This window comes from Podarcis raffonei, chromosome 8 (genome assembly GCF_027172205.1).
Source record: "Podarcis raffonei isolate rPodRaf1 chromosome 8, rPodRaf1.pri, whole genome shotgun sequence".
Lineage (NCBI taxonomy): Eukaryota > Metazoa > Chordata > Lepidosauria > Squamata > Lacertidae > Podarcis > Podarcis raffonei.
In genome coordinates this window covers 19676719-19697064 of record NC_070609.1, presented here as the reverse complement: position 1 = coordinate 19697064, position 20346 = coordinate 19676719, and the positions used below count along the sequence as shown (strand labels likewise).

Here is a 20346-nt window from a genome sequence, read left to right as displayed (position 1 = left end):
TGTTCACCCACAACTTAACACCATCAACATCTGGAGGGCCAACGGTTCCCCACCTTTTCCTTCAGATTTTGAGTTTTAAAAGGAAAGGCTCCAGATCTCATAGGTTGCAAATATATGCTGGAATGTGTATGGGTAACATACATTTTTCCCTACCAGCCAGTCTGACCTGGTACAAGGCAGCTTCCTCTGTTCCCAGAATTCCTCTGGTGTGTATTTGTGCTCTGTCCTGCTACCTAGCATTCTAAGGCTAAAATAACAAAAGCATAACTCCGTCCTGCTTTTTAAATTAAATATAAATATTTGAATTCTGCAGTAGGCAATACATTTACAACTCCCCCTCGTCTTACGCAACGCACTCAAACAGGCGTGACCATTGTGTGCTAGTGTGAAATCCCAGTCTAATAATAATAAAAATGCAAAAACAAGCAAAACAGGGGGAAATACCCCCCCCCCCAAACCTAAACCACTCCCAAGCGATTCTGGAAAGATCGAAACAAAAATGTCAGAACCATCAATAGCAGAGAAATACACTTAAGGCAAAAAGTAATAACAAGGAATAACTTATTAAAAAGAAAAGAAAAAGAATCCCACAAATGAAATCAACAGATTCCATTGGCTTTTGGCTTCCTATATCCTCCCACATCCCATCATTGGCTTTTTTAATAATTGGATTTTAATCCTCAGCATCAACCTGTCATTTTAAATGTGCCTAAAGAGAGTCCTGGCAAGTCTTAAAATGGAATAAACGTTGAGCACTATCGCCACCTCCCTGTCGGTCCGGTGCAGTGCAGGTGCCATCTTGTTCGAAGTGCAGTGCCTGGTTTATTTGCTTGTCTTTAATTAAAGGGGATGGGCGGGAGTCTAGAAGACACCCCAGCTAAAGAGGTGGGCAGGGGGAATGATTTAAACCACAGCATCAAGCCAGGAAAAAATTAAAAGGCAAGCACTAGGGAGGGGCCCATGCTTGGAGATTTCCCAGAATCATGCGGCTGGTGGAGAATCTTGCCTTGATGGCAGGGGATTTGCCCTTGAGGCAGCTCTGTTTCAGGGTGAGGAGAGAGAACAAGCATCACATAGTCCCGTCACTGTCCTGGCACCGTTTTCAGCACCCACTAGCTTCTTATGCCATTGCTTTTGTCTGACAGACAACCGTGCCCGCCATTTTGAATCCGGATTCTTACAAGCCAAGACAGATTCCCCGGAAAGTCTGTCCTCTGTTTCAGCCAAGGCAGTGCGCTTTCCACCATTTTCAAACCCACTCTTCACGTCCTGGCGCGAAGGCAGGCAGGTTGTTGGTTTCCTTGCTGCCCGAGGGAGATGGGCTTGGTCCCTGTCAGAAGATGGCGAGAGGGCTGTCGGCCATCTTGGCTGCCAAGCCAGCTACCTGCCGCCGTCCCCACCCCACCCCATCGATATACACACAAGGAGAATTGGGCACCCTCAGGAGGAAAATGAGGGTCGCAAGTCTATCACCCTGGCAGTTCTGAGTCCGTTAGCCACAAGTGAGCAGAGCCCGTTCCCTTTTCTCTTTCTCCGGAGGTGACCGGCATTTGGCAGGGGACGGGCACGAGTCATACGTGGGTCTGCATGCGCTGGTGAGCGGGGCGCCCATAGTCAGACTGTTGGGACAAGGACGTGTAGGAGAAGCGAGAGCAACCCGAGACTTTGCTGGCCTGGTCCGACTGCCCGTAGCCGCTCTCCGCTTTCTCGTAGCTGCTTGGTTTGACATAGCTGGTGAAGGCCCGGCTATAGGGGGCGGTGAGGTAGGCCGTCCCACTGTAGATGTTCTCCTGGGGGAAAAGACGCTCATGGGGGTCGTAGGCTGAGCGGGAGCCGGGCGTGCCCAGGGTATAGCGGTGAGCATATTCGTACAGCTTGGGCTGAACTGGCCCCGTGGAAGGGTAGAGAGAGGTCGCCCCGAACAATGGGCGGGGGGCTGGCGTGTACTCCGAGAAGCTGCTAACCAAACTTGGTTCCTCGTGGGCGCGCACCTTGTAGTAGCCATTGGTGGGATCCTATGGAAGAAAAAATATGTATCTGTATTGGTATGCCAGGGAAGCAAATGTCAGGATGTGCCCCAAAGAATCTGAATACAGTGGTACCTCGGGTTAAGTACTTAATTCGTTCTGGAGGTCCATACTTAACCTGATGCACCACTTTAGTTAATGGGACCTCCTGCTGCTGCCGCGCTGCCGGAGCACGATTTCTGTTCTCAACCTGAAGCAAAGTTCTTAACCTGAAGCGCTATTTCTGGGTTAGTGGAGTATGTAATGTGAAGCATATGTAACCTGAGGTACCACTGTATATGGGAAAGAATTGTGTACAGCTGAAAACGCTGGCAGCATTAAGATAAATTCAGCAGTGTAAATAAGTTTTGATGGATGCAGTAATGCAATACTGAATGGTATTGCTTTTGTAAAATGTGCAGGGATTTATGATATGTAAAATGAACCATGGCAAGAGAAGAATGGAAGTCATTGATATCTTAAGGATGTAAAATGAGTATTTTCAATGGTAAAACAGAAAAGGTAATAAAAATTATATGCAAAGAATCTGAGAGAGAATTGACAGTGAGGAGTAGTGGTTGGAACTCAGGAGACCCAGGTTGAAACCACCTCTGGCCACTTCCAAGCAGAGTTAGACCCCTTTTAACAGCCATGGTTTCCCCCAAAGAATCCTGGGAACTGCGGTTTGTTAAGGGTGTCAAGAGCTGTTTGGAGATTCTTCAGAGAGCTAAAAATTCCCAGAGTGGCTTAAAAATTCCCAGAGCCGCGGAAGCCACGCTGGACGTTCAGCTTCCGAAAATTGTTTGAAAACTGGAAAACTCACTTCTGGATCTCGATCGTTCAGGAGCCGATTTGTTCGGGAGCCAAGGCGTTCGAGTTCCAAGGTACAATTGTATACCACCAATTTAGGATTACTGCCAATTGTCAAATGACTGTTTTTTAACTGGGTTTTGCCACAAAATTTTAACTATGTTTTTTAAATCATTGGTGCAGTTCTGTCATTTATCCTTTGTTGTACATTGGCCAGGGGTTCTTTTGGGGTAAGGGCCATTTACAATTACGACAAATAATCATAATAATCACTGATGTGATTTTGTTGCTTAACCATAGCACCCAAGAGAGCTACTGGCCTGTCCCTTTCTACAGCTGGGGAGCTAAATTTCAACTACTGGGACCTGCCTTTAACTGAGTTGCCTTATGTATTTACAAAAAAGAAGAGGGCCTTTTCTGCAGTGGCACCCACACTCTGGAATGCCCTCTCCAAATAGGCACATTTGGTGCCCGTATTACAATCTTGTCAAGTCCTGTGCATTTTAGGTGGAATTTTGCCTTACTTCGTTTCTCACTTCTTTTAAAAACGGTTTTCACCTGCCTCTGCTTGGCTGAATATAACAATATTTTATTTGTTTATTTAAGAATCTATGGTTTATTTGTTGGTTTTTATGTTGTATTTATGTTTTGAAATCTTTGGTGGTGGTGAAGAAGTATTTTAAATGATTAAACATTTTTTGTAAAGGAGGAGGAGATGGCTATTACTCTCATGCCCTTATTGGAGGAGACAGATAGCTAGAAAATGGGACAAGCTTTTGGTATGGATTAGGAAGGCACTGTTAAATGTTCGTGTGACTCTTTGGTCTTTGAGAGGTTCAGAAAGGTATACTTAGGGCAGTGGTGGTGAACCTGTGGCCCTCCAGATGTTTGGACTCCAGATGTTATCAGCCCCTTCCAGCCTGGCCAACAGTCAGGGATGATGATGGGAGATGGAGCCAAGAACATCTGGAAGCCACTGGCTGGCCAACCCTGACGTAGGGCTCTTGTACGGTAGGCAGAGCGGTCAGCCTCCCAAAGTCCCAGCTGAGCTCACCTTCAGCTCTTGGCTCCCTTCGTCATCCTCCAGGATCTCACTGTGCTCAGTGTGGGATGTAGCTGGAGACTCACTGCTTGTGGCCTGGAGGGAGATGAAGGGGGAAAGATGAGCAGTCTATAGAAAATGCCCTCCTTGTCCTGGCTTGAGTTCTTTAGGTCCCCTAGGACCAGGCGAGGCAAGACAGTGGAGATCCATGACAGCACCTCCTCTTGTCTTCTCTTTATCATTCAGGCTGTGAGGGCCATTCCCTCACAGGCCTAATTTCAGGGGCATAATCTGCAGGCTCAGAGAAACAATGAGGCTGGCAGAAGTACATTGTTTTAAGCTCAAGGGAAGACCCCCACCTCTGGCTAACAGCCCAAACCCTCCTGTCCTATCAGTGACCAGTCTAAGGGAGGTGGGGCTGGGGGAAGACAAATTATTACTGAGTTTTGAATGGTATGGAAAGGGTGGAGAGAGATCTTCTCTCTCATCCTACTAGAACTTGGGCATGGATGCCTGATGAAATTGATCAAGGACACAATGGGTGGTTTAAACCAGTGTTTCTCAGTTGTTTTTGGACTACAGTTCCCCTCATCCCTGACCATCCTGCTAGCTAGGGATCATGGGAGCTGTAGTCCAGCAACAGCTGGAGGCCCAAGGTTGGCAATCACTGGTTTAGACTGCTGAAATTAATAGACATGGCACATTTATTTATTTAAGTCATTGTTTGCATTTCTAAGTGCCGTGTGCTTAAAAACAATCCATAGAAAATGGGACAACAAAACATTAAAGTTTGCCATAAAGCCAATCCCTACTCCAACATGCCTGCTGAAACAAGGAAGTCTTTTGTCATGTGTGTGAAGTGCAAGAAAGGTGCCCGTGGGAGTTATAAATATTATGAGCATTATTATATAATGGACTTGGGCCCTCAACACTGAATTCAGGGCTTCTAGTAGTTAAGTTATGGGGGACCCCAACAGAGACTCCTCGAAGGATCTCAGTGGTCAGGCCAGGATATAAAGGATCAGTCCTTAAGATAGCCTTGACCCAAGTTGTTAAGGGCCTTGCAAATTAATACAGGAACCCTGAACTTGTCCCAGTAACACATGGGCAGCCAGTATAAGCTTGAAGCATGTGCTGGTGGTAGGTAGCCTGTCCCAATCAATGGTCTAGTTGCCGCATTTTGCACCAGCTGGAGGTTCCAGACCAGACACAAGGGTAGCCCCACAAAGAGCGCATTGCAGTGCTCAAGTCTTGGTTAATTATCAGTATGCAAGGATGGCTGCTAGCTTAGATGGCCTTTTAGAAGAGTTAGGCAAAAATTCATGGAGGGTAGAACAAATTGGTACCACGAGAGGAGCAATGTAGCCTCCATGTTCAGAGGCCATGTCGCAGCCTATGTATACCTGGGTGCCAGTTCTTGGTGGTCAGCGAAACCCTCTAACAACCCAGTGAGGACTGAGCATTAAAAAAGAGGGCCCAGACTTCACTAACTAATGGAGTGGGGAGAAAAATGGAAAACCAGGTTGGTAGGGGGAATGGGATATATTGGGAAGGTGCATGGCTGGCAGGCCAGACACCCTGAAGAGCACAGAATCGTAGACTTGTAGAACTGGAGGGGACCACAAGGGTCATCTAGTCCAACCCCCTACAATGTAGGAATCTTTTGCCCACCTTGGTGCTCAAACCCATGACCCAGAGATTAAGAGTCTCATGCTCTAATGACTAAGCTATCCCAGCACTCCACCATGCAACATTTTGTTGTATGCCCCACTTGCACTTCTGAATACCAAATACGGGAGGCTTGTGGGTTTTCCGGAAACATCTGCTTGCCCACAAGTGGGAAAAGGATGCTGGACTCTGGAAGGGCTCTACTTGTATTCTTAGCAGGCTGTGTGCTTTGTGCATTGAAGTAGTAGTAGTGATAATAAATTAATAATAATAATAATAATAATAATAATAATAATAATAATAATAATAATAATAATAATTTATTTATACCCTGCCCAACTGGCTGGGTTTCCCCAGCCACTCAGGGTGGCTCCCAACCGAATGTTAAAAACACATTACAGCATTAAACATTAAAAACTTCCCTAAACAGGGCTGCCTTCAGATGTCTTTTAAAAGTCAGATAGTTGTTTATTTCCTTGACATCTGATGGGAGGGCATTCCACAGGGTGGGCACCACTACTGAGAAGGCCCTCTGCCTGGTTCCCTGTAACCTCACTTCTCACAGTTAGGGAACCACCAGAAGGCCCTTGGCGCTGGACCTCTGTGTCCGGGCTGAATGATGGGGGTGGAGACGCTCCTTCAGGTATACTGGGCCAAGGCCGTTTAGGGCTTTAAAGGTCGGCGCCAACACTTTGAATTGTGCTCAGAAACATACTGGGAACCAATGTAGGTCTTTCAGGACTGGCATTATATGGTCTCAGCGGCCACTCCCAATCACCAGTCTAGCTGCCGCATTCTGGATTAATTGTAGTTTCCAGGTCACCTTCAAAGGTAGCCCCATGTAGAGTGCATTGCAGTAGTCCAAGCGAGAGATAACTAGAGCATGCACCACTCTGGCGATACAGTCTGCAGGCAGGTAGGGTCTCAGCCTGTGTATGGAGGCTGAGATGGAGCTGGTAAACAGATGGAGCTGGTTGACAGCTGCCCTGGACACAGAACTGACCTGCGCCTCCATGGAAAGCTGTGAGTCAGGGGCACAGTTATCTCATTCAGGACCAGGGAGTCCCCCACTTCTACCCCCCCAAACAGTACTTCTGTATTGTCAGGATTCAACCTCAATGATAACTTCCATCATCTCTGGCCCTAACTGGCTGTGTTGGGTGGGGCTGAGGAGTTGCACAGTCCCATTCGGAGAGACCCATTGCAGTAAATGAACATGACTAGCTTTGGTCCATGAATTTAAATGGGTCTACTCTGATTAGAAGTTAGTTGGCAACAACCCTTGGGGTCCCAGAACATCTGGAGGGTGATGGGCTCCACACCTCTGTTTCATAGGCTAGCAAGAGAGGACCTCCAGAGAGTGCTTTCATGTATATTAAGTACCTTTTGAGTCATTGGGCAGCGCATCAAGACACCGTCTCTACTCACCATGGGCTCCTTGGCATCGTCTTCGGTCTCACTCGGCCGGCTGGGGCTGCTCTCACTGGTCGTGATCTGTACCAGGATGTCTGCCTTGGAGAGCTGTGTTCCCCGCTTGGCTGCAGAAAAGGCAGAGTGACAGATACAGGCATGAATTTGGCCTTCCTTGCCTGCAGCTCCACACAAAGATGACCTTCTTTGTGTCATAGAACTTGAGCTTTTGGATGGACGCACACATGAAGGTATCACAGGAGGAGATACCTTAGGCTCCACTGTGCTTCCTTAAATGTCTGTTCCTTTATACAGGGCAGCATGGCTGAGTGGTGCAACACTGCAGGAGATTCCAGGTTCAATCCCAAGCACCTCAAGGTAGGGCTGGGAGAGAATCCTGCCCCCAAACCTGTCCTGAACCTGTTTCTGAACTGCAGTTAGTCTGTTTCTTTCTTTTTTTTTAAAGTGGATTTCTCACATTAGGGCATCAGAGCCCTTTAATCTACTGTTTAGTGGCACAAATTTAACATTTTCCAGCATGTGCTCCTAGATGCCCATGTAGATAGGATTTGAGTAAGAACAGCAGTGTGTGGGGGGGCGACCTTTCTGTTTTAATTCTGTGATAAGGTGAAGGTATAGAGTAACTATAATATGCAACATAAATTGAAATTATGGGAGAACTATGGAGGGAGAGAGGGGAAGTCGTAGGTGGAGTGATTGGTTGTTAAACTTGAAATGTTACTGAATTGCTTGTTATCTGTCTATCTGTCTATCTATCTATCATCTATCTATCTATCTATCATCTATCTATCTATCTATCTATCTATCTATCTATCTATCTATCATCTGGTATGGTCTTGCTTACTCTGCTTGGCAGTGCCAGATCTCCAAACACAGGTCTTGGAGCCCCTTTTGAATTGGGAGACACTGGAGAAAGAAGTTTCTCCAGGTGAGGCATGTGCTCTGAACAGGTGTGCTGAGCAATGGTCCCTCCTCTCCAGTAATGCCTCCTGCTGGGACATGACCTCCCAGCCTCCCTTCTCTTCCCTGCTGTGCTATTCCGGCTCGTGTCACCTCCTTCAAACACAATGCACCCTCCACAGGCTCTCTTTAGTCTTCCAGGTGCACTTCAAGTCTGGAACGACCTACAAAGCAAGCGGAGGGGGGAGAGGGGGCTGCGGGGATCCTCACCTTTCCCACAGCGCTTGCGCCGGTAGCAGAGAGAGAAGAAGACCACCAGGAGAAGGAGAGCAGCAACGCCGGAGGCAGCCAAAGCACCCAAAATTAGGACGGACAGGACTTCTGATGGGAATAAGATGGGTTATTCACACACACACACACACACACACACACACACACACACACACACTCTTTCTATTTGTCGTATTAGATAGCCCTGCCCTATCTTGAAGGAATTCAGAGCAATTTACAAGGGTTTATTATCCCATGTTGTCACTGCAACTACTCTGTGGCTGCTGAGAGACAGCGATTTGCCCACAGGAGGTTTGTGGCTATGATTTGAACTCCGATCTCCCTGCTCTGAATTTGACACTAGGTGGCCTAGTAGGGGGAGGGCCTGGGTCAGCACTTGGCATCCTCAGGCAGCTTCTAAGGGCTCACCCATACTGCCTGCTCTGGGATTCCCCACAATTTTATTTTTCTAGTCTGATATACTCTGGGCAGTGCCATGCTAGGGGCATTGTGGGAAATAATGATCATCATCATATCATCACTTTTTCCAGAAAGGTGAGCTCAAAGCAACTTGGAGAAGCAAATGTTAAAAATAAGTGGAAGGACAAGAGGAAAAACAACCTAAGGTCCTCACCTATAGTATGTATAAAAAAAGCAAATGCAATGGAATCCCACCCCCATTAAAAGATAAGCAGAAATTAAGGTTCAAAGAACCTGGAGGAATATAAATGTGGCCCTCCAGATGCCATTGGACTACAACTCCCATCGTCCCTGCCATGCTGGCTGTGGCTGATGGGATTTTGAGTCTGCCAGCATCTGGAGGGCTGCAGGTCTTCCCTCCCTGCCCCAGGCTTCCTGGCCAAAGATGGGAGCCTCACCTTGGCGGCGCAAGCTGACTGCCGCAGAGCGGGCACCAAAGCGGTTCCAGGCCGTGCAGTTGTAGGGCAGGGCAAAGTCGGAGTCGTGGGTCGGGTCGATCAGCAAGGCCGAGAGCACCCCTTGGTCCGTCACCACTGTGTCCACGGTGAAGCGATCCAGCGAGCCAGCATCCAGCACCCGTTCGCCCCATGCCCAGGCCTGCGACGAGGGGAAAGGGAGAGGATCAAGGCTATGAACAGCAGTGGGGCATTGGGACGGAGGCGGGCAGGGGCGCAACACCTGGACCTAAGGGAGAGCTACCTGCAAACACTGCATGTCAAATAAGCAAGAGAGATATCCACCAAATAAGCCAAGCAGAGGGAGAGGGAGGTTACATCAGCTTGCAAGGCCAACGGGTCAAACGGCTACCTTTTTATTTTGCACAATTCCCCATTATGCTCAACCAAAATGTTACAAACTAGTGAGCAAACTTTTGAGTCTGCCAGAAGATTTTATCAGGCTGGATGCTAAGCAAAACAGGAGGGTGGGTGTGCTAGGAGAGCTGGCTTGTGGCTATACTGTTTGCATTTGTCATATATTCATTATTTGCTGTACACCTTAGAAAGGTCATGGCAATGGTGGTTGTCATGGAGAGCTCCTGGACTTTGGAATGTATCCTTATGCCATTGGTAGGCAGATGGGAGACTCAAGTGTGCTAAGAGGGTTTTGACCCAGAGCCAGTGCGCGTGTGACAGTTGTCACATGCACACTCTTTAGAAACACAACTCCATGTGGCATTTCCTCCACCTTGTGGCTGGCTGATCACGTGCATCGTGCAAAAAAACACTATGGAAAAAATAGGATCGTTTGCACCATGTAAAAACAAACCAAAACATAAACTAACAACTCATGGTGCACCAAAATCACCATGCAAGAATCTTTCAGATTCTTGTGTGCAATGTAGAAAAATAGACCACACACAAAAATCTGCTTATTTTGTCCAGGCTGCTGCAGATCTGTTTGATCTCTGCCTCTTGAGTGGAAGGGGGCTGGGAAATCACCAGAACTGCACAGTCAGTCACGACCCACAAATAGCTCTCCAGATGTTAATAGGCACCTTGTGTAGTGATTTAAAGCTGCAAGGGGAGCGCTAGGCCCTCTGAGGATTTCTCGGCGTGGTGGGAACAAAGTCAATAAACCTTTGCTCTGCTTGGTGTATCCAAGTTGTATCCTTCACTGACTTTCAAGAATGCAGGGTTCCCCACACCCCCTTTTCTAAAAACCCACCAGCCTCTCAAAAACCTTTGATCTGGGATTGGGTGGGGGTGGCAATCTGCCATCTGGAGGCAGGTGGAAACACATATGGGATCTTCATTCAGGCTGGGACTGGAGGAGGGGGTTTAACCCTTCCCCCTCCGCGCTGTTCTCTCAGGTGAACACCGCACCCCTCCCCTTAAGCCATTTGCCCGAGAGCAACCACGGCATCTATGTTTTGACTCATTAGGTAGTAGGTTGTTTTTTTTTAGCAGGTGGAGGGAGATTTCTGCCAGAAAAAACAACAACAGCACGTTCCTGAACTATAACTCCCATCAGCCCCAGTAGGCATGGTCAATAGCCAGGGATGATGGGAGTTGCAGTTCAGCAACAACTGGAAGCCCCAAAGTTCCCCACAAAGCCCTGCAACTCTAATCTGAACTGGACAAAACGCAAAAATAAAAAACCCCATGGATCTCCTCTAGTTGGTCAAGGAGAAATTAAAAGGCCAGAACGCTGTGTGCTTTGGGATAGGAACATTAGGATTCTGGGCCAAGAAACGCTGAATTCAGTGACCCATATAAATCCTGCAGATTAAGCAACTTTTGCACACTGAGCTGCTTATTTTGCACAATTCATTCTGCCACTGCTGAAGGGGGCAAAGGGCAATGCTGTGTCTGGCGGAGCCCCACACCCTCCGATGGAGAGCTTGCTCAGAATGTGTCTCAGCTCAGAGCAACCCTGAAGCTGCAGCATAACTGCATTTGGGATATCGCAAGCAGTTTTGGTTGGGGAACGACCATAACTCTGTTGTAGAGCACGAGTTGAAGAGCTCAGTGAACCAATCCTTATTTTTAACAGCAGCTTTGTCTGCTGCAGCTTGTCCCTGATTTGATGTGTTTTCATTTTTATAATGCGCTCGTGTCAAATTTGTTATAAGCAGTCCTGACCATCACTTCCCTCCCCCTTTTTCCAGCTGAAAGGTAGGATGAAGATACTTGTATAATAAAGAAATAGTGAAATTCAACTTGGAACTATAGTGGAAGCTGCCAGAGCTTGCCCCAAGATGGGCAGGAAAGAATGCACACATGTTTTAAGAACAGCTATCCAATAACCACTGTGCCTATGTAATATTATGTACTTCCAGAGGGCTAGAAACCTGCGTACTTCTTGATTTAAAAGTTGAGATTTCTAGGATGATGAATTCCTGAGCTTGCAAAGTGCTGCTATAATAATTTATAATAATAATTCATTATTTATAATGCGCCCATCTGGCTGGGCTTCCCCAGCGACTCTGGGGAACAGAATTAATGATAATAATAATATTTTAAAAAACGATAAAACATCAGACATTAAAAACTTCCCTAAACAGGGCTGCCTTCAGATGTTTTCTAAAAGTCAAGTAGTTGTTTACAGTGCTACCTCAGGTTACATACGCTTCAGGTTACATATGCTTCAGGTTACAGACTCCGCTAACCCAGAAATAGTGCTTCAGGTTAAGAACTTTGCTTCAGGATGAGAACAGAAATCATGCTCCGGCAGCGCAGCGGCAGCAGTGGGAGGCCCCATTAGCTAAAGTGGTGCTTCAGGTTAAGAACAGTTTCAGGTTAAGAACAGACCTCCGGAACAAATTAAGTACTTAACCCGAGGTACCACTGTATTTCCTTGACATTTCCTTGACATGGAAGGGCGTTCCACAGGGCGGGTGCCACTACTGAGAAGGCTCTCTGCCGGGTTCCCTGTGGCTTCACTTCTCGCAGTGTGGGAGCCACCAGAAGGCCCTTGGAGCTGGACCTCAGTGTCTGGGATGAACGATTGGGGTGGAGATGCTCCTTCAGGTATACTGAAGTACACACGGGTTAAGGGACAAGGAACAGCAGGTCTGGAAAGGCTAGTTGACTGAAGTACTTACTATCCTATCGGGAGGTGGGACGCTCCCCACTAAGCACTCCAGCCGTGCCTTGGTCCCCACTGCAGTCTGCTGGCTTGGTTCTGCGCTGATAATGGGCGGACCTGGAAAGGAGGACACAATCAGGGCAGTGTTCAAAACAGAAGAGGCCCTTTCTCCCCTCCCCATCCCTTAGTTGCTGTTTTAGAAGGCTACAGGAGCTGGCTATGATTTGGTTAAAAAGAGAGCATCTCAGGTATAGAGGCTTGCAGATTTCATCAAGGCTCCCTCCCATCTTTCACAGGGAAGGGGGGCATACAGCTCAATGGTAAAGCATCTGCCATGCATGCAGAGCAGAAAGATCCATGGTTCCATCTCTGGCTTTTCCAGGTAGGAACGAGAAGGACAGTGGTCAAAGCTAAGCCAGCTTCTTATAGTCCCCAAGGCAAGCTGCAATCCTATCCCGTCTTTGCTCTGCTCCCTTTAACAGTCTTGCCACACCCGCCACCCGGTCCCGACGCAAGGCCAGGCCCCTCACCGTTCACAGCCAGGGTCACTTCCTTCTCCGCCACTCCAATGCGTGGCACAATGGCTTTGCACACATAAACTCCGGCGTCTTCCTGCGTCACCGCCTTGAGATGCAGAGTGTTGCCGTTGCTCAGTACCTGTTGGTACAAGGAGTTCTGGTCGTGGCTCTCTTAGGACCAAAGGAATCTTTCCACCAGGGGTGGGGAGTCTCTCTCCTGACCCCAGTCCCTGGGGGTAACTTGTTGGGGGCTGCATGCTGGCGATGGGCGGGGCCAGAGGCAAAGTGGGTGGGGCATCCTTCACTCTCTTGCCTTCTGTGTTTATAGGCAAGTGAAGCAGTGGCAGGTGGGCCTCCGAGATCTATTTCTTATCTTCTTCCAAAATTTGTGTAATTTGCAAATTACAATCCCAGAGCTATTTATTTTTTTAACTCCCAACTTTTGGGGGGAAAGGGAAATTGGTATGATTTGAAAGATGCAAGCAAATTCAGAGCGCATGGGCTCCTGGTGTAAATCACTCGCCATATTAGACGCTTTCTATTTCATATTTGTTTCTCGTTGTTGTTATAATAAAAATCTGAACAGGGGGCTGATGCTGCACTTACCACACTAGACCCTTTCTTGGTCCAGGCCAGGGTGAGAGGCGGATTCCCAGTCCAGGTACAGGTGAAAGAGGCATCTGCACCAATGTCCACTGTCAGGGGCTTTGGCTGAGAGACGAGGCGGGGTCCGACTGCAGCCAGAAAGAAAGGGGTTGCCGAGAGTTAGTTGAATGGAGCGACTGACCTTCAGCCTCAGTCTCCCTATCTGCAATATGGGAATAATGATACTGGAAGTAACTACCTTCTGGAGGTTTTGTAAGAATCATGGCAAGAGGGTATAAGAAGCACATTGACCTTGTTCTGGACAAAATGGACTGTTTCAAGAAGTGGCAGAAAGACATTTCTAAATTTGTCTGGCAGGGCAAGAAACCTAGAATAAAATTTAAGATACTAACTGATATAAAGGAAAGAGGTGGATTTGCCCTGCCAGACTTTAAACTCTATTATTAATCAGCAGCATTCTGCTGGTTGAAAGACTGGCTTCTTCTTGAGAACACAGACATTTTGGATCTTGAAGGTTTTAACAATGTATTTGGGTGGCGTGCATATTTGTGGTACGACAAGATTAAGCACACAAATCTTTCAAAAACCATATTGTCAGGAGAGCACTGTTTAACGTATAAGGATCTATTGGAAAATAAAACTCCAAGGTGGTTGTCACCAATGGAGGCTAAGGCTCAGAGAAAACTTAACATGGAGGCCAAATGGCCAAAATACTGGGAAATTTTGGAACAAGAAGGGGATAGACTGAAATTGCAGAGTTTTGAGAAACTGAAAGATAAAGTGCGAGATTGGCTGCATTATTACCAGATAATGGAGGTTTACAACTTAGACAAGAGAGTTGGTTTCCAGGTGGAAAAATCTAAATTGGAAACAGAGTTGTTAGAATCCAAAACTAAGACTTTGTCAAAAATGTATAACTTGCTGTTGAAATGGAATACTCTGGAAATGTAAGGAAAATGAAGGTACATTCTTTCACCTTTGGTGGACGTGCCCCAGGATTAAGGCTTTCTGGGAAATGATATATAATGAATTGAAAAAGGTATTTAAATATACCTTCTTGAAGAAACCAGAGGCCTTTCTCTTGGGCATGGCCGGCCAAGTGGTGCCAAAGAAAGACAGAACTTTTTTCATGTATGCTACAACAGCAGCAAGAATACTCATCGCAAAGTATTGGAAGACGCAAGATCTACCCACTCTGGAAGAATGGCAGATGAAATTGATTGACTGTAAGGGATTGGCAGAAATGACGAGCAGAATCCGTGACCAGGGAGAAGAGTCGGCAGAAGAAGATTGGAAAAAATTTAAGGACTACTTACAGAAATATTGTAAAATTAAGGAATGCTGAATGGTGTTGGATTGAAATTGAGTGGTTTCTAGCTGTAATGATTTAAAGGAATATGGATGGGGAAAAAAGGGTTTGGAAAATAAGGTGATATGATAAGCTGTAATGCTTTAAGTTAAGGATTTGCTGAACAAATAATCTTAAATGGAATACAAGAAGGGGAGGTATGAGGAGGTCAGAGAAATTTGTTATTGAAAAGTATGCTTTATGAACTATATGTGTTTTTTTTAAATCTTTTTGTTTGTTTTTTTGTTTGTATAAAAAATTGGGAAACTTAATAAATATCTTTTTTTTTTAAAAAAAAGAAGCACATTGACCTTGTAAATTAGGGTTGGGGTGAAAATTTAGAGCTAGTGTCTGACTAATCTATGAGCGTTCCTGCTCGAATTTTTGTGAACAGGGTTGAAGCAGACACAGCCCATTCTGAGCAAGGTTGTCACACTCTGAGCCAAGGTCAAGTCCATCAAAGGACCTATTTGCAAACTGAAGGAAATGATGTCTCCAATAGCTTGCATAGGGGCACTTCTAGCAGGGCTGATCACAAAATAATGGTTGCTGTCTGTGTGCAAAAGCTTAACCCCTTGCAAAGTGGGCTTCCCCCTCCCCCTAGAGCATCTGTTTTTGCTGGAACAAGGCTTTTTGCTGGAGCAGAGAGAGGTGGGAATAATAGTTGTTCCCCACCAACCACCCGTAATATTTCCAAGTACTCAAAAAACCTTCCAATGTTTGTGAGAGCACTCAAAAGCGATTGCTTGCAACACACCTCTCCATCGTTTCAAAGGCAAACAGAGGTTGTTCACCCATCCTGAATGTAATTCCAAGGATTCCTGTCATGACCTACACTAGCCAAACAGGATGGCAAGGGACTGTCTGAGGCAAGAGCCTGCCAGTCCATTATCTGAACATATCACAGTTACATACCCTAATTACATTACCCATAAGCAGAGTAAACCTTGGGAGACCCTCTGCCAAACTCCATTTTAGGCACATTGAAAGCTGCCTTCCACAAGGCCAGGCCAGGTCACCAATGTTCTCGGGACAGTGGGCATGCTTTGGCCTTTTGAGAAAGTGTCGTGGGAGCAAAATGGCTACTGTTGTGCATGTGGCATTGTGACACAAAATGGCTGCTGTGGAGGCCATGTTGGAGCGGCCAAGCAAGTTCAAGCAGAAATGGAGCAGCAACAGCAAATGTCTTTTACACATTGTGGATTTTTGAGGGCGTATTGACTGAGACTTAGGAGATACTGGTGGGCACTTGCAGTTGTCACACTGGTGACCCCAGAGTCTGGTAATTTATCCACCCCGCTCAGTGTTTTTCACTTGGACTTTCTCTGGCATTCTCAGGTCTCCTAGAGGGGTCTTTCCCATTGCTCTACTTCTTTATTCTTTTAAGGGAAGATGGCGGGGGCTGACCCTGGGATTTTCTGGGTGCCAAGTGTGTTCTCTGCCACTGAGCTATGCCCCCCCTTATCTCGGGATCTGGAGCCGCCTTCTTTACTTACAATGCACATCCACCAGCGTGCTGACATTGGTGCTGCCCACAGCATTGGACACCTCACACGACACAGGCTCTGTGAAGAAGGACTGGTCAACTGTTGCCTCGTAGCTGTCGCCATTGGCCTCTGGAATAGGCACACCTCCTTTCGCCCACCTGTGAAGAGATGTGCGGTCTTAGGAGAGATTGGCTCAAGGGGTCCTTTATGAGGAAAGGTTCCCCTACGTCAGGGCCAGGGATGTTCCAGCTCATGGGCCAAATGTGGGTTGCAAGGCCTTCCCATTTTGGACCACAAGGCCATTTCCCCCCCTAAAACCATGCCCATCATATGTGACATCAGGTGCAGGGCAGGTGGGGGTGCAGCTTCAGAGAGCAGGATTGAACCATCCCTACATCCGCTGACATGTGGGGAGTTCAATCCTGCTTACTTCAGGTGCAGCAGCCAGTTCCCAGTGCCCGAACCCTGCACAAAGCAGGATTGAACCCCCTGATGTGTGGAGAGTTCACTCCTGCTTTGTGCAGGATCTCTGCTCACCTCGGCGGTTCACCTTGGACAGCAGGGTGCGACAACCCACTTGTCAATCACCCAAAGTCAATACGATGTCAGGTGGTTGGTTCATCAAAGTTGGCCCATTGTAGGAAGAGAAGATGTCTGACCCAATGGACCCCAAAAATATTCCCCACTCCTGCCCTGTGTGGTATGCCATACAATGCTGGGGGATCTTTTATTTAGAAAGCAGGTGCATAAGGAGCGACTTGAGAGAGATATATAAAATCATGCGCTGGGTGGGGAAAGTGAACCGAAGTTCCTCTCCCTTCCTGTGGCCCATCCAATGAAGCAGAAAGGCAGGAGATTCAGAATGGATAAAAGAAATGACTTCCTCACACAGGGCAGAGTTGAACTGTAGAACTCTCTGCCACAAGATTTGGAGATGGCAACCAACTTAGGAGGTTTAAAAGGGGGATTAGGCAGATGCTTGGAGGGTTAGACTGTCAGTGGGTACTAGTCATGATGGCTATGCAGTAACACCAGTGCCTAAGAAGGCGGCAGAGGGCCAAATTGCTCTCATGTCCTGCATTTGGGCTTCCAGAAGGCATCTGGCTGGCCACTGAAGGAAACAGGATGTTGGACTAGATGGACTTCTGGCCTGATTCCCCAGGGCTCTTGTCTTCCTTTGAAAGGTGAAGAAGGGTGAGGAAAGGGCAAGAACCACAGCAAAAGAAAGCAAATACACTTTGCTGTCTTGCTAACCGGCAAGCGTCAACCAGCGTGCCATCTCTAGTGTTGCCATTAGAGGGCATCCCAGTCACACCATTGCTGCTGCATGATCTCTGATGGGCAGGCTGTCTCCTCTTTCTAGCCCTTACCTGTATCCTGTCACTTCGGGGTTGGAGGTGGCCGTGCAGAGAAAGCTCACTTTGCCACCCTCGGCCACAGTTTGTGGCTGCACCGAGAGCATGACAACCGGTGGATCTGCAAGACGGAGAGAGAGGAACGGATGAAAATCCTGAACATTTATTTCCTTTAGTGTAAAGGCCCCAGTGACCTGGCGAAGGGATCCCCAAAAGGTAAGGTTTATGCCTTGTTTCTCCCAGAGGCCTTTATCCCAATTGTGAAATGGGTACCAAAGTTTGTACCTATAGCTAGCATCAGCTTGGATCTTTTACCATCCATCGCTGCATCTGCCTGGCTCCCTTACTGTCAACCTATGCAATGTCTATTAGCTGTTCCACCTGGGTACAGTCAGTTAGGCTGCTGCCAAGGCAAGTAGCTAGGATTCCACATAGCTTGCTGCTCCAGGTTTTTGTGCTTTCAGAAGCCCCAAGCCACAGCAAGGTACCAAGAGCACTGCTTCTGCAGGACATAAGGACTCCAGGGGCGGCTCCAAGCTCTTATTTCGTTCGAATCACTCACAGCGACCTAGGCCCCTCTGGGCTATGCATTCAAAGCGGTATCACCGCACTTTAAACTGTACTTTATCAACGATCCTGAGAGTTGTTAGTAGGCCCCATTCCCTTCACAGAACTACACACAATTCAGAGTGTTCCCTGGGAAAGGGGATTGCTCAACCCCTTTGGGAATTGTAGCTCTGTGAGGGGAACTGGAATCTCTTTTGGCAACTCTCAGCACCCTTAACAAACCACATTTCCCAGGATTCCTTGGGGAAAGACGTGGTTGTTTAAAATGGCATCGTAGCGTTTTAAATTTACGGTGTGAATGTGGCCATGTTTATTGCACCACAAAGCCATCCTGCCATGTGAAACAGCTCCGTTTCCTCTCTTCCCAATTCTCCTTCAACATAGGAAGCTGCCTCCCTCATACTGACTCAGACCACCAACTCAGTATTGCCTACACTGACTGGCAGCACCTCTCCAGGCAGGGAAAACGCCCAGCCACAACTGAAGTTGCCGGGAGATTGAACCCAGGAACTTCTGCGTGGAAGGCAGATGCGCTATCAGAGAGTCCCACCCCGTCCTGGCAGGCCCATGCCCTCTGGGCTCACATTGCACATTGAGGGTGACCGTGGTCTGCTTGCCGGCTGGGGCTGCTGGGTTGCTGACTCGGCAGGTGAACGAGCTGCCCATGTCCCTGCTGCTGGGGGTCAAGAGGAGGGTGCTGACAGCCACTTCTCGCTTGCCGTCGTCCATGAGGGCCTGCAGGAGAGGAAGAAGAAGGGTTTCCATGTTGAATATTTCCTTGGATAGCCACTGTCTGGAGACAGGGCCTCTACACACACACACACACACACACACTTCTTTTTTCTAGCCTGCATCTAGTATTCATTTATTCGTATACTGCCTGTCCGCCAAGGCACCCAAGGAGATTTACCATTTTAAAACCCTAAAATGATTCCATTATATATCAAATGTAGAGCAACAGTGTCCTCTCTGGCCAATGGGGAGCTGGTGGCATGCGTGCTTTGTGGCCTAGGCTCCCTTGCTTCTTCCTGCCCTCAGGGCAGGCAGGTCTAACATTACCATTTGTGAATGTGTGAATACAACAACCAGTGGTTGAAAGCTTGTATATCATCAGCTACATTTCATAGAACGCCGGGATTGGTTGTGTCTCCTTGTTCAAATGTACACTGAATGTTGGAGCTAAGTTCGCTGCTGTGCAATGCGTCTTGCCTATATTGAAATAACTTTGCTGGGCTTTGGTCTGTTCCCAAGCACGATTCAAAGTGGTGGTGGCTTAACTGAGGAAGCTGGACTGAGGAATCTGCGGTCCTCCAGTGGCCATTGGACTACAACTCCCATCAGCCTCAGCCGGCATTACCAATGCTGGGAGTTGTAATCCAACCTTGCTGGTAGAGCATGAGACTCTTGCTTTCAGGGTTGTGGCTTTGAGCCCCACGTTGAGTGAAAGATTTTTGCATTGCAGGGGGTTGGACGAGATGACCCTTGTGGTCCCACCCAATTCTACAATTCTATGATTCACTGAACATCTGGAGGGTCACAGGCTCCCCATGCCTGGTATGCTGAGATAGTTCCCTGCTTGATATGGTCACAAAGTCCTGAGCCAGCCCAGATAAGGCAGGCTTGGTGTGGCGGTTGAAGTCCCCAAGCACAATCGACTGTGGGTTCACCAGCACTCCTCACGCAGGGGGGCTATTGGGCAATAACAGGGATGCAGGTGGAGCTGTGGTCTAAACCACTGAGCCTCCTGGGCTTGCTGATCGGAAGCTTGGCTATTCAAATCTCTGTGACGGAGTGAGCTCCCGTTGCTCTGTCCCAGCTCCTGCCAACCTAGCAGTTTGAAAGCACATCAGTGCAAGTAGATAAATAGGTACCCCTGCAGCAGAAAGGTAAACAGTGTTTTCATGCGCTCTGGCACTCATCACAGTGTCCTGTTGGGCCAGACACCATTTATTTATTTATTTATTAAATATATTTATTAAAATTTTACAGACAATAGAGAATTACAGAATAAAAAAAGAAAAAGAAAAAGAAAAAGAAAAAAATACAAAAATGCAAAGAAAAATACAAAATACATGAAAAAATAAAAAACAATTAAAAACAAATCAATCTTTGTTTTTAATTGCTGGGCCAGACACCATTTAGTCATGCTGGCCACACAACCTAGAAAGCTGTCTGTGGACAAACGCTGGCTCCTTTGGCCTGAAAGCGAGATGAGCGCCGAACCCCATAGTCGCCTTTGACTTAACCGTCCAGGGGTCCTTTACCTTTTACCTTTTTTATTGGGCAGTGAGGGCTATTGTTTCATCTCTGGGACCCTAATCCTAACCCTA

The 20346-nt window shown here is 47.3% G+C and overlaps 1 protein-coding gene across 3 annotated transcripts in view; it reads right to left on the bottom strand.

Annotated features, from left to right (window-relative positions):
- Nucleotides 1-1097: 1097 nt before the first annotated feature.
- The window catches only part of KIRREL2 (kirre like nephrin family adhesion molecule 2), a 61382-nt gene continuing 42133 nt past the window's right edge, over nt 1098-20346 (bottom strand). Inside the window, exons 5-15 of one of the 3 annotated variants that reach the window (XM_053398375.1) lie at nt 18601-18751; nt 17465-17570; nt 16104-16252; nt 13260-13387; nt 12666-12792; nt 12152-12252; nt 9006-9204; nt 8128-8238; nt 6955-7064; nt 3871-3954; nt 1098-2015 (exon numbers count right to left, since the gene is read on the bottom strand). In XM_053398375.1, coding sequence (XP_053254350.1) covers nt 1572-2015; nt 3871-3954; nt 6955-7064; nt 8128-8238; nt 9006-9204; nt 12152-12252; nt 12666-12792; nt 13260-13387; nt 16104-16252; nt 17465-17570; nt 18601-18751 — 1710 coding nt within the window. In that variant the 3' untranslated portion in view covers nt 1098-1571. The remainder of the gene's footprint in view (nt 2016-3870; nt 3955-6954; nt 7065-8127; nt 8239-9005; nt 9205-12151; nt 12253-12665; nt 12793-13259; nt 13388-16103; nt 16253-17464; nt 17571-18600; nt 18752-20346) is intronic. The other 2 variants (XM_053398376.1, XM_053398377.1) reach the window with 2 other exon arrangements.